Source organism: Onychostoma macrolepis, chromosome 23 (assembly GCF_012432095.1).
Source record: "Onychostoma macrolepis isolate SWU-2019 chromosome 23, ASM1243209v1, whole genome shotgun sequence".
Lineage (NCBI taxonomy): Eukaryota > Metazoa > Chordata > Actinopteri > Cypriniformes > Cyprinidae > Onychostoma > Onychostoma macrolepis.
Window position 1 is genome coordinate 20,159,170 of NC_081177.1, and position 13,669 is coordinate 20,172,838.

Here is a 13,669-nt window from a genome sequence, read left to right on the forward strand (position 1 = left end):
CAACTATATAATGGTAAATTACATTTTAATGGTCTCGCTTAAAATGAAACTTCCACAGCTGTTGCCACCCTCTTTTGTCAATGTTCATAAGTCTTTGACTTCCTCGTGATCTATTTTTTTTTTTTTTATTGAGTACAAAATCTGAGTTCTCGTGATCTTTTGTGAGTGAAAGTGACAGCAGCACGATGACGCATTGACATCCTTCCTGTGACGTCTACAATGACACGTGTAGTCAAGATGGCGGCGGCGATGGTGAGTAGCGACGCTAAAGTCTCTTCTGTTTGTTTATTTCTCAAGAGGTTCGATTTCACACTGGCAGACATGACCTAATTTAAACCATTTTGTTTTGTCTTTCTCACTGTAAGTGTGCCATTTGATGTGATTTGCTATTTCCGCGCAGTGGATGCCGATTAAATAACAGCCGGCTAGCATAAACACTTAGCAGGCAGCTAATTATCGAGTGTTTGCTAAGAGTGAAACCGAGTTAAAATCCTATTCTAATCTAAAACCTAAGCCATATGAAGCAGACAGCTCTCTTTACTTTAACAAAAGCGACTGTGTTTCATAGTAAACAGCATCACATGATGGAGTCTGTATTTTCTCTCAGTGTAATGCGTTTACGCTGCTTTAGCATTTGCTGCCTCTCGAAATCAAAGCCAAGATGATAATGGTAAAGTCATCAAATCACAGTTATTGACTCAATCCCTTTCATAGTTTACTAATATGTGTTGCTTTTACGGGTTGGCAGTGTTTGTGATTGTTCATTGACAGTTGAATAGAGTTCCGGTTTAATATGAATAGCTTGGATACCTTTTATGTCATTTTGTATAAAATAATAGTTAATTATCGCAAGATAACCCCGACTTGGTGACAGGACCAGGACTCAAAGCTGACTGTATATTTTTCTGCTTATTATACCGTGACTTAATGAGAAACTAGTAAATGAATGAATAACTTGTATTCATTTAGGAGTAAGTTAAATGATTTTATTTTTTTAAATGAAAGTGTGATATTGATTAAAGTCGGCATGAAATTAAAACTCACACTTTATGTATGTTGTAGATGTTAATGAAGGACTCCATGTATGTAATTTGTTTGACCTTGTAACATTTAATCAAATGTCATAACTGTGTAATATGTAAATCTAGTACAAACTGTAGACATCTCTAGTGACCTATGCAGGTCTTCTCCAATTATTTAATCTGCTTAAACCTGCCCCTTTTTACATTTGACTTTAAGTTTGAGTGCGACATCCACATCTCAAAAATCCATGCACAGAAATAATCTTTTGTTTGTTTGTTTTGGTAATCTGTTTCACTTAGACATACACCACAATACAGAAGAAAAGATCTGTCACTACTTTTGTCTCATCGCGTCTGCAATTATGCAATTATTACACAGCTTTCTGGAAAACTCTTCTATGTTTCCATTCCACCACTCACATACTCTGGTCTGGACTGTACAAACACTGATTTTCATCTTCTGAGGACTGTAATTGTAAAATAGATTAAAATACATCAAACTGCTTATTTGGATGATGGTGGTATAGATTATTGAGCTGTATGAATATTGTTTGCCTGAATATGTAATTAAGGTAGTTTGACATTTGCCTTGTTTTACCTGTTGGTAAAGTTCATGGATCATTTATCACCTGGTTGTGTAATTCACTCTGTCAGCAGAGCTCAACATTACTGTTAAGTAAAATTACCATCAGCTGGCCATTGTTCAGTTTTCAACTAAAGAATGTATATTGTATATGTATATTTTTATGTAAATCATTGACTGTCTGTGTGCTTTTTGGTTCTGTAACAAGATTCTAGATGAGTAACTAAAGAAATTTGCCTTTGTGTGTCGTTTATTGTCTTTGTAGGAGATGTGGGCACTGTTACTGGTGTCCACGCTGCCTTTAGTAGCACCCTTTTATGTACCAGGGGTTGCGCCTATGAATTTCCACCAAAACAGCCCTGTTGAAATAAAGGTGAGGTCTCACACTTTTTTTTTAAGAATTTGAGTTGCAAAAGAGGGATTTTAATTTTTACTCAGGCTTAATTATTCATTTCACTTTAAAAATGCTAAAAAAAATTTGGCTCTACACAGCAGGTTCTAGGGCCGTTTATTTGTGTGTTGACCACCTGTTTTCCACAGTCATATCTTTCCAATTTTATTGATCTAGATACAAGCTACTGTGTTTGACACATCATTATCATTCATTCCACAGATTCTTTCTCCACAGGTTTCTAGGTTTGTATTGTGGTGTTTCTAACATTTGCCTATTTTTAATTGCTAGGCTGTAAAATTGACAAGCTCTAGAACCCAGTTGCCCTATGAGTACTATTCACTTCCCTTCTGCAAGCCTGATACCATTGTATACAAGGCAGAGAACCTCGGTAAGGATTGTGTGTCATTTAACTGCAGTCACACGTCTGAAGTATTTAAGTATAGATATGTTTAAAACAAAAGCTTGCAGTGAGAAGGTTGACCTATTACCATGACATGCTTCTCATTTTGATAATAATGATATGTGATCAGGTGAGGTGTTGCGAGGAGACCGTATCGTAAACACGCTGTACACTGTTCTCATGAACCTGGACAAGAAGTGTGAGGTGTTGTGTAAAAAGCCTGATGATCCCATCAAACTCAGCGTGGATGAGAGCAAGCTGCTAGCTGAGCGTATCCAAGAAGAGTACTATATCCACCTGTGAGTCGCTTCTCCACTGACAACACTCTTTGGATTCATTCATGAAACATGAGCAGAACAGTGTGCTAAATTCTTTGTAAAACTGTGAAAAAAACCATTTGACTAAACTTAAAAATGTAAGTAACTAGGCAACCAGCTTCAGCAGATTTTTGAGTTCTTTCAACTTATTTTTAGGAGATTTGAGTTCTCTAAACTTGTTGTTTTAAGTTTATACAACAAAAAGTTGAGAGAACTCAAAAATCTGCTGAAGCTGGTTACCTTAAATTTTTAATTCTCAACTTTTTTTTTTTTTAACAGTGCAGTCTTACGCATTTAATGAGATGCATCAGTTTGCACATTCATTCTGCTCGTCTTTCATGAAAGCTCACTGAAAAGTATTTTATTATAAATTAAACATGTCAAAAGTAAAAATTAAAATGCACAACAACATCATTTATTTCTGAAAGCTGTAATTAAAGTGGAAATATTTTTTTTTAGACAAGTCTGATTTACATTAACAATGTAATTTACAAATAAACAAGGCAGCATTTATTTGATCAAAAATACAGAATAAAATGTAATTTTGTGTAATGTTTTTGCAATTTAAAATAACAGTTTTCTATTTTAATATACTTTAAAATATCATTTATTATTGTGAAGCAAACTGAATTTTCAGCATCATTACTCCAGTCTCCAGTGCCACATATTTCAGAAATCATTCTAATATGTAAAAAAAAATGTTGGACCTGTAATACTTTTTTCAGGATTCTTTGTAGGGCTGTGCAAATAATTGAATGATGGCGAACTATGGCTCTGTGTATTAAATGCCGCTCCATCTGAAAGCACATGAAGGAGATTTACTACTAATCACAGAACCGGCTTTACTGACTAGATGCGCATGATCATCGCATTCGATTATTTGCACAGCCCTAATTCTATGATAAATAAACTTATAAAAAGAACAGTGTTCAAAAAATACATTTTGTGTTACAATATACATTACTATTCAAAAGATTGGGGTCGGTCAATTTTTTTTTTTTTCTTTTTTTAAATAAATTAATACTTTTAATCTGCAAGGATGTTAAATGGTTAAAGTTATATTAAAGACTTATATTGTTAGAGAATATTTCTATTTTGAATAAATGCTGTACTTTTTAAATTGTATTCATCAAAGAAAAAAAGTATCACAGGTTCCCAAAAAATATTAAGCAGCACAACAATTTCAGCACTAATAATAAATCAGCATATTTTAATGATTTCTGAAGGATCTTGTGACACTGAAGTCTGGAGTAATGGCTTCTTCATCACATGAAAAAATTACATTTCAATAATATTAACATAGAAAACAGTTATTTGAAATTGTAATATTTTACAATATTAGTTTATGCAGTATATGTGATCAAATAAATGTAGCCTTGATGAACATAATAGACCTTTTTCAAAAACACTTAAAAATCTTTCTGAGCCCAAACTATTGAATGGTGTGTGTATATGTGTATATGTATGTATATGTATATATATATATATATATATATATATATATATATATATATATATATATATATATATATATTATTTTATGAATAGTTTATATTACTATAGAAGCAAATCACCAATATCTGTATAGTTCGAGGCTTGGATTAATATATGATGCATATGAACAGTATTGCAGATAACCTCCCTGTGGCCACACGGCTAGAGCTTTACCCAAACAAAGAGGAGGGAACGGAAGAGGAACAGAGGAAGGACACACTGAAGGATATCCAGTTTGAGCATGGCTACAGGCTCGGCTTCACTGAAAACAACAAGGTAATCCTTTTTCCATTAGCATCATTTTATGCCAATCTAGAGATGTAGACAGTGAGCAATTAGTTTTGTTACCTCTTACTCAGCCGGCTGTCATCCATTATATATTCATGGACCTTGATTTCCATAACAGAAAATTGTACCAATGAACTTATGGAAACAAATGGCTGTTTTAATCTCTGTAAAAATCAAATGATTTTTGGTGATGTCATTGTTTGCTCTCACTTCTACTTTTGCATGATTGGTTGACGCATGCTGTTTTGCTCTGCCCTTGTAGTTCTATTTGCACAACCATCTGTCATTCATCCTGTACTACCACAAAGAAAAGTTGGAGGAGGATGTCGAACACAATTACAGAGTTGTACGTTTCGAGGTGATGCCAAAGAGTGTAAAATTGGAAGGTAAGTGACTAGTAATGCAAAGAAATGTAAAAGTAAAATTGCATGAAAAAACTTGATAGATGGGACTGACAACAAAAAAATGTCAATTTTAAATGAATGTGATTTGTATACATACACATTCATTTTCAATTGACATTTTCTGTTGTCATGTCTGTTTTTGTTATAATACGTATTAGGGATGCACCGATACCGATACTGGCCTCCTGTACTCGATACCACACAGCATGTAAACAGTGAGAGAGACTTATGACTTGCGTTTCAGAAAATATTTTCATCACTGTTACATGAATAATGTAGGCTATAGGATAATGAGTGGTTCTTTACATTATTAAAGGAAAACACCTTGTGATTTAATAGCCCTAATGTGCTATTAAATTAAAGATGAAGTACCATAAAGCATTGTTCTGAGAAAAGTGGTATCAGTGCATCCCTAATACATACATATATAGTGTATAATACATATATACAGTACATTAATATTTGTTTATTTTTATTCATACACTACCATTCAAAAGTTTGGGGTCAGTAAGTTTTTTTTTTTTTTTTTTTTTTTTTAAGAATTTAATACTTACAATGGAATTTAATACTTTAGGACATTAAATTGATAAAAAGTGGTCGTAGAGACATTTCTAATGTAACAAAATATTTCTATTTCAACTAAATGTTGTTCTTTTGAACCTTATATTCATCAAAGGATTCTGAAAATACAGTGATCATGGTTTCCACAAGATTATTAAGTAGCACAACTATTTTTATCATTAGCAGATCAGAATATTAGAACAATTTCTGAAGGATCATGTGACACTAAAGAAACAAAAAACTCTGCTTTGCCATCGCAAGAATTGTAATATTTTGCCCTTTTTTTAAATGCAGCCTAAGAGCCTAATGAGCCTAAGAGTCATTAAACATTTAAATAACACTTCAACAATCCCAGACATTTGAACTCTATTGGTTTCTTATATTTTTAAATCCATTTTATTCATTTCTTAAATATTTAAATATTTTATTCATTTATATGTATTTATATTATACAGTATGTTGAAAATATCTTGCTGCATACTATTTTGTTTGTTTTATTTACTACCATTTTGATTGTTCTTCACTCACTCATGTGTTCTAGATATAAAAGCAAACGAGCGAAACACATGCACATTACCTGAAACGGTTGCCCCCGTCCCTCAGGAGATCGACCCAACTAAAGAGAACAGCATTATCTTCACCTACTCCGTGCACTGGGAGGTGAGACACGTCGCCGCCTCCGTCAAGAATACTGTCTGTGCTTTACATGTTCTTGTTTGTCTCATAAATAGCCGCTCTGTTCTTCATTGCAGGAGAGTGAAGTGAAATGGGCGTCTCGCTGGGACACGTACCTCACCATGAGCGACGTGCAGATCCACTGGTTCTCAATCGTCAACTCTGTAGTCGTGGTGTTCTTTCTGTCAGGTGAGGCTGATTTCATCACTCTCACCTCACCCTTGCCTTTTAGTTGTTTTCAGTTGCATTGGTGTCATGGCTTCTAAGCAAATCTATGTCTGCAGGCATCCTGAGTATGATCATCATAAGGACGCTGAGGAAGGACATTGCCAACTACAATAGAGAAGATGACATAGTGAGATGCTGCATTCTGATTGGTTGCTTGCCTTTGTTTCATATCTCTTACATGGCGTTCAATGCTTTTTCTGTCTTTTTATCACTAATAGGAAGACACAATGGAGGAATCTGGTTGGAAGAACGTCCATGGTGATGTGTTCCGCCCACCTCAGTATCCTATGATTCTTAGCTCCCTGTTGGGATCTGGCATCCAGCTCTTCTGCATGATTCTCATTGTTATCTGTGAGTATTACGCTGATTTTTTGTTTTGTTTTAAGGTAGCATATGAAGCAAATGACCAGACATGTATGAGATCTGTGCGATCAGAACAGCAGAAAAGATTTCCACATAATTGGAATGATTGTCATTCATACAATGCTACACATTCCTTGCTTGCTCATTCATTTAATAATTTTGATATATTAATCATAAATATGATGAAACTGTTTCATAGTTGTGGCTATGCTGGGGATGTTGTCTCCATCCAGTCGAGGAGCTCTGATGACAACAGCCTGCTTCCTCTTCATGTTCATGGGGTAAATACACAATAAAAACACCATGTACTTTCAGGTTTTGCATTTTCAAACGTGGCCATATTCAAACTCTGTCCATTTGTCTTGTCCTGCAGTTTGTTCGGAGGATACTTTGCAGGAAGACTCTATCGCACTCTTAAAGGCCACAGATGGAAGAAAGGCGCTTTCTGTGTGAGTAAAGTCTTGATGCATTTGTTGCATGAAAATAAATGAGATTACCTGGCTGAAAGACTAAGGAAATAAATTGACATTTATATGGATGTGTGCCATTCTAGACAGCAACTCTGTACCCAGCTGTTGTCTTTGGCATCTGTTTTGTTTTGAACTGTTTCATCTGGGGAGAACACTCTTCTGGTGCTGTAAGTATCTCTTCAGACTAATGCAATTAGGTGTTTATGCAGAAATGCTGTATTAGGCTATTTGCATTTTTTTCTTCTTTAAATAATAATGGTTCAAGGATGTTAAACTTTAATAATAGTCTAAATTTAATAAGAAAACAAAATAGTTTGGTCATTTTTAAATATGCTACTGTTCAAAAGATTGGGGTGGTAATGTTTTTGAAAGAAATACAAAAATACAGAAAAAAGTAATGTGATATTACTACAATTTAAAATTACTTTTCTGTTTGAATATATGTTTAAGATGTAATTTATTCCTGTGATGGCAAAGCTGAATTTTCAGCATCATTACTCCAGTCTTCAGTGTCAAATGATCATTTTTAAATCATTTTAATATGCTGGCAACACATTTATTTTTTAGTATTATCGAAGTTGAAAACAGTTGTGCTGGTAAACATTTTTGTGAAAACTGTACTTTTTCAGGATTTTTAAAGAAAAAAAGGACAGCATTTATTGGAAAATATTTTAATTTTTTTAATGTTTTTATTTTCAATCACTTTAATGTATTCAGTTACCAAAAAAAAAAACAGTTTTACTCAGTAAAGGAATCATTATAATTATTTAAACACTTGTTTCAAATGATAATTCATGATTCTATGATTCATTAGAAGAACAGCCATGTGTTTCAGACAGAAACTAGTCAAGTTGTATGCTCCATCAAGCAACTTCCTCTTATTCAGCTTGAATGTTCATGCACACTGACTGCCATCTCTCATTTGCACATATTTCAGGTTCCTTTCACTACAATGCTGGCTCTATTGTGTATGTGGTTTGGTATTTCTATGCCTCTCGTGTATCTGGGCTACTATTTCGGTTTCCGGAAACAGCCGTATGACAATCCAGTTCGTACCAATCAGATTCCCCGGCAGGTCCCTGAGCAACGCTGGTACATGAACAAGTTTGTCGGGTATGTGGCGCTCTCTGTAGTCTGTGAATAGTTGAATTAGGAGTTCAACTTCATCAGTGCATGCTTAATGTGATCGTGTTTATCTCTCCCTTTAGTATCCTGATGGCGGGAATCCTGCCATTCGGTGCCATGTTTATCGAGCTCTTCTTCATCTTTAGTGTAAGTCGAGTCATTTTTTAAGTATATAGCATGCACATCTTATGTATTGAAGCTTACTGAGGTGTGTTATACTCTCTTATAGGCTATCTGGGAAAACCAGTTTTATTACCTGTTTGGCTTCCTCTTCCTTGTCTTCATCATTCTTGTGGTTTCCTGCTCTCAAATCAGCATTGTGATGGTGTACTTCCAGCTTTGTGCAGAGGTGGGTATACAGTTACAGAGCTGAAGGGAAGAGGCATTTAGGATTTGCAGCAGTAAACATTTGCCAGTTGTTACATGTACAGCTGTACATTAAACACAACACCATGGGCATAATGCAATTCAGATGTAATTACCATAAATCCACTCTTAAAAACTTTTCTGGACAATATTTAAACTCTTGTGTGATAAAATGCTGCTTTGTTTAATTTATTTAGTGTTTCTGTTTTGCCTGTTGACCTCCATAATGACCCTTTGTCACACTGTCCACACAAATACACTCACTGATAGAAGATAAACAGGCAAATATTAAGAGTTAAGATAACAAAAGTAAAGGTCGCTTCATTTGAATGAACAGTGAGCATGTTAAACTATCTCTAAAATGGCGGCGGTGTGCACTCAGTCTGGTAGAACTTGAACAGAGCTCACAGCGTCAGTAGATACTGAATAAACACCTGTCAATCATTGTGGCTCCTCCCTCTACAGGACTATCGGTGGTGGTGGAGGACGTTTCTTGTGTCTGGAGGATCTGCCTTTTATGTCCTAGTCTATGCTGTTTTCTATTTTGTCAACAAGGTAACTATCTTTACTTCAGCTTGTTACAGTAGACTTGTTTTATTTACTGAAGTGTATATAGAGTGTGTGTGTGTGTGTGTATATATATATATATATATATATATATATATATATATATATATATATATATATATATATATATATATATATATATATATATATATATATATATATATATATATATATATATATATATATATATTTTCACTATCCCACAAGATAAAAATTAATATTGTCTTTATTTAAAATGCAGTAAATCATTAAACATTTATTTGTCCTACATGGACCTGTTGTTATAAAAGCTGCAGTTATTCCAATTTTAAAATTTCTGAGCCAAATCTCAAAATTGTCCAATGGTGTGACTGTCCCAAGTAGAGGTCTGCATTCCCGCGGCTGTCACGTGGAAACCACGGGACCCGACCAGATTTCTTGCGATGCGGGATTAAATTCCCGAATAAAACGCGGTTGCGGTCGGTAACTCTGGTGCAATTTGAATGGGAGCGAGCGGTCTAACAATATCCCGTTCCCGACGTCTTTTCAGAACAGCATATCTGCGCTTTATTCAAGCACCGGTACAGCCTGCACTCGACAGTGCTTCATTTTATTTGCGAGTGTCTGTGCGCAGCATACGCATAACGATGCTCAGAGCAGGCTACCAGTGGTGAATATACGGCCCGCAGACAGAACAGGCAGGTTGTCCATGAGTGACAGAGCAGAATAAAGATGGAGCAAAGTGTGGATGCGCTGTCCTTGAACGCTCAACTCGGTTTTGTTTATATTTTGCTTATAATTTGCCTATAATTTTAAATAACAGATGTCGAATTTATTTATTTTTCTTCCACGACACTTTTCCTAGGCTACTGTGTTTACAGCAAGATGTTAAACAAATTTAGTATTTTGACAAGACGAATAAAATTATAATAGGCCATTTTTGTACAACCTACATTTTTTTTTTTTTTTTTTTTTTTTTCCTCTGCGACACTTGTTCCTATTGTGTTGTAAAGGTTAAACGAATTGTACTTTCGTTTATTACTGGTAAGAAAGAAGTCAATGCGGGAATATGATCGGTGGACTGGTGAGAAAAATTAATATTCTTTAACGGTAGGATGCTGTATACGCCAACTATCGCCAAGACCAAAATCACTCATGAACTGTTTTTTGGTTTCTGCAGACTTCCAGATACGTTTATTGCCTAAACTGTTAGATCTATCTATTGTTGAGTCTAGAACTGTGTTGAAATCACCTGCTATTATGACTGGACAGTTAGAAATATTTGAAATAGAAGAAAAAAAAGTCTGAAAAAAAGATGGGTCATCTGTGTTTGGGCCATATAAATTGCCAATAGTAACTGGGCTATTATTAATTGTGATGTTTATGATAATGAAACGTCCCTCGGGTTAATAATGGTGGTGTTATGAACAAATGAAATTTTTTTACTTATTAGAATGCATATGCCTCTCTGTTTTGTGTTGTAGTGAGCCGAGAATAAATGACAGTACTTTGATTTAATTTTGTTATGATCAGATTCTGATAGATGTGTGGGATGAATTTTATAATTGTGCCCCCTAAAAGCACAAGTGGCCCCTGTTTGGCCCCCCCAGTTACTGTGGTCTAGAACCGTGCTCTCATTTTCTGTGCGCCCACAGATCGCGATAAGGAGAGTGACAGCTTTTAATAATTAAGGGAGTTTGCAAATGTGATATTGATTTAATTCAACAGATCAATAAAAAAGTACTGCATGATTTTGCTCTATATCATCAACGAAAACAGTTCCAAATAAAGTAACAGCTGTGCCGCTGCACATCTCTAAAAGCAAAAACACAGCGGTGTTTCATTCATGAATGAAAGTGCGTTTTTGAATTAATCTAGTGAGTCAGTGATTTCATGATTACCCATTCATAAACAGTCACTTGCTTCATTCCTGAATGAATCGGCCGTTCGAACAAATCAATTGAATGAATGATTCAGTGATAAAATTAGTGACTTGTCGCCACCAGCTGGTGGTTTCAGTTTCATTTTTAGCGTATCATTTCAGTTATTTAAATCATTTAATATTTCTGTTTTCACAATATTTTATTTAAAACGTTAATCTCCACATGAATCTATGAATTTAATTGCACTCATGCCAGCTCTGAGCCTCATTAAACATCTGAAAATGTACCTACAAGCCACTTTTGTGTTCTTCTGTGCCACCTCTGTAGTACAAATACATTTTTTATTAATACTAATTTCATATGATTGGTAATTTATTTGTCTTATTCTACTTCTTATATTCTTTTAAATAGAAATTTTAAAAAGCTTATAAGCATAATTGTTTTTATTTGATAGATGAAAATGATGCCATTGCGAAGGTAAAAACAAAATACCCCTGTAAGTCACATTAGGGGTAAAATGTCACCTCGTATTAGGAAGGAATTTTTTTTTTTTTAAATTAGGAGGACAAGCGCTCCTAATTACAAGAAGAAAAGCACGGCTCTTAAACTGGGTGTGTGACGGATATGGCTGTGGAATGGGGTTTGGTCGAGGAAAAATTCAATCAAAAGATTGTTTTTGCTGCTAGAAGGGATTCAGCTCCGACCGGAAACAAGCAATGAAATAAATTTTCTACCTATTTGTTTTATTAAGGTCTACATCTACCCCAACCCTAAACCTATTGTGAAAAAATAGTAATTATCGTTGTACATTGTGACAAAAATTACGCTGTATTGATGTGCGCATGCCCAGTAGCGCCATGCGTATCCCTTCTAGCCTTGACCGTATCATTTCATTAAAAAAATTTGATACGCCGCTATTTAATACTTTCTCATTTAACACAATAATAGCTTTAAATAATAATGTTTTGTGGGTAATTTCACAGCCAAATTTAATTCGCGATTTTAATTAATCGACACATCGTGTAATTAATTAGATTAAAATTAGATTTGAATCGACTGACAGCCCTTATTTTATTTATTTATTCATTCATTTATTTATTAATTTGAAGAAGGCTCTTGTGCTCACCAAAATATAGTAAAAACAGTAATATTGTGAAATATTTTAAAATAACCATTTTCCATTTTAATGTTTTTTTTTTTTTTTTTTGATGGCAAAGCTGAGTTCTAATATCCTGATTTATTGCTCAAGAACATTTCTTTACCTATGTTAAAAACAGTTGTGTTGCTTAATAATTTTTTTTTTCAGGAAAATTTGAAATAAAGGAAGTTCATTTATTTGAAATAGAAATATTTTTTGATGTTATCAAATTAACAGTAAAGTTTGTATTTCTGAAAATGCTTATTTACTCAACTACTGATTTTAGGATAGGCAAATTGTTGGAAATCTGTTTGGAAAAAAAGTTAAAATTTTTGTTTGCCGCTATTTGCACAAATGACACATCGGCTTTATAATTTTGTTGAGAATCTGCCTGTCTGCATAATACTGTTTTTTAATAAAGTGATTTTACAAAATACACAACCAAAAAAAGGACACATGGACATCAATTGAAAAAGTTAAAATACATTTTAAAATACATTTTCTAGCTTAAATAAGTTCAAGATTGACGTTTACGTAACTATATTTTTGTGTTCAATAACATTTATCTCTGTTTTGATTTACTCAACATTTACATAGTTCTTTCTTTCTTTTTCCCTCCTAGCTGGACATTGTGGAGTTCATTCCCTCTCTGTTGTATTTTGGCTACACAACCCTGATGGTTTTGTCTTTCTGGCTGCTAACGGGAACGATTGGCTTCTACGCCGCTTACGTGTTCATACGGAAAATTTATGCTGCGGTTAAAATCGACTGAAATAATTCTTTCAGTTTTTGTTTCCTTTTTTTCTGTTTTGTGAAGCAAGCACTGACATGTGAATTGCTGGCGTGAGGTGCAGCAGCGCCCCCCTATGGACTGGAGGAATGAACAGAGATGTGTTTTGTACACTGTTATCAAAACCTTTCTGTCCTGCTATCTCTGCCTCAGCAAAGATGTAAAGAAACAAACATGAACAGTTCCATTTTTAATGTCTGTATATCTTTTTGCACACACAACATGGGCCAAAGTGTGTCTCTTGACTTTTTTCTTTATGTTTGGGTGGGGATTTTGGATTTTTGGGCTGGGTCTCATGCTTTTGAAGACATTGAGGGTTAGTTGCATATATCATTTTACAAATTAACTTTGTGTCCTTTTAATATAACATTTGATTTCAACTTGTTCCTATGTCTTTGATTCAGAACTGAGTTCTTGAATGCTTGTCTTGTTGAGGGATGTGTATATGTATGTTTGTATGTGTGTGTGAATGTGTGGTCACTCTGTGGTCATTATATGTTGGCATGGACTGAAATTATGGGATGTAAAGACATGATGAGGCAAGGACATTAAAAAAGAGAAGTAGATTTCCTTCTGTTTCCTTGTGCTTGCTGGTCAATGGACCTAAATGACTCTTAAAATG

General features: G+C 34.5%; 1 protein-coding gene across 2 annotated transcripts; it reads left to right on the plus strand.

The window, feature by feature from the left end:
* The first annotated feature begins 127 nt into the window (after positions 1-127).
* Positions 128-13,613, plus strand: tm9sf4 (transmembrane 9 superfamily protein member 4). 2 transcript variants are annotated; one of them, XM_058762791.1, is made up of 18 exons: positions 128-252; positions 1,871-1,978; positions 2,288-2,387; positions 2,530-2,698; positions 4,342-4,486; positions 4,761-4,884; positions 6,005-6,123; positions 6,216-6,327; positions 6,423-6,493; positions 6,585-6,717; positions 6,929-7,010; positions 7,103-7,178; positions 7,283-7,366; positions 8,137-8,312; positions 8,408-8,471; positions 8,554-8,673; positions 9,156-9,245; positions 12,880-13,613. In XM_058762791.1, exons 1-18 carry the CDS (start codon positions 220-222, stop codon positions 13,027-13,029), a joined length of 1,956 nt encoding a protein of 651 aa, XP_058618774.1. In that variant the 5' UTR covers positions 128-219; the 3' UTR covers positions 13,030-13,613. The 2 variants fall into 2 exon arrangements, with proteins under 2 accessions (XP_058618774.1, XP_058618775.1); XM_058762792.1 differs by lacking the exon at positions 128-252 and adding an exon at positions 316-360.
* Positions 13,614-13,669: the final 56 nt, after the last annotated feature.

Excerpts from the sequence above, each read along its gene's own strand:
- tm9sf4 (XM_058762791.1), top strand. The coding sequence starts at position 220 with ATGACACGTGTAGTCAAGATGGCGGCGGCGATG. Across the intron at positions 2,388-2,529 it reads ATACAAGGCAGAGAACCTCG|GTGAGGTGTTGCGAGGAGAC; the intron begins GTAAGGATTGTG and ends ATATGTGATCAG. Across the intron at positions 6,718-6,928 it reads CATGATTCTCATTGTTATCT|TTGTGGCTATGCTGGGGATG; the intron begins GTGAGTATTACG and ends ACTGTTTCATAG.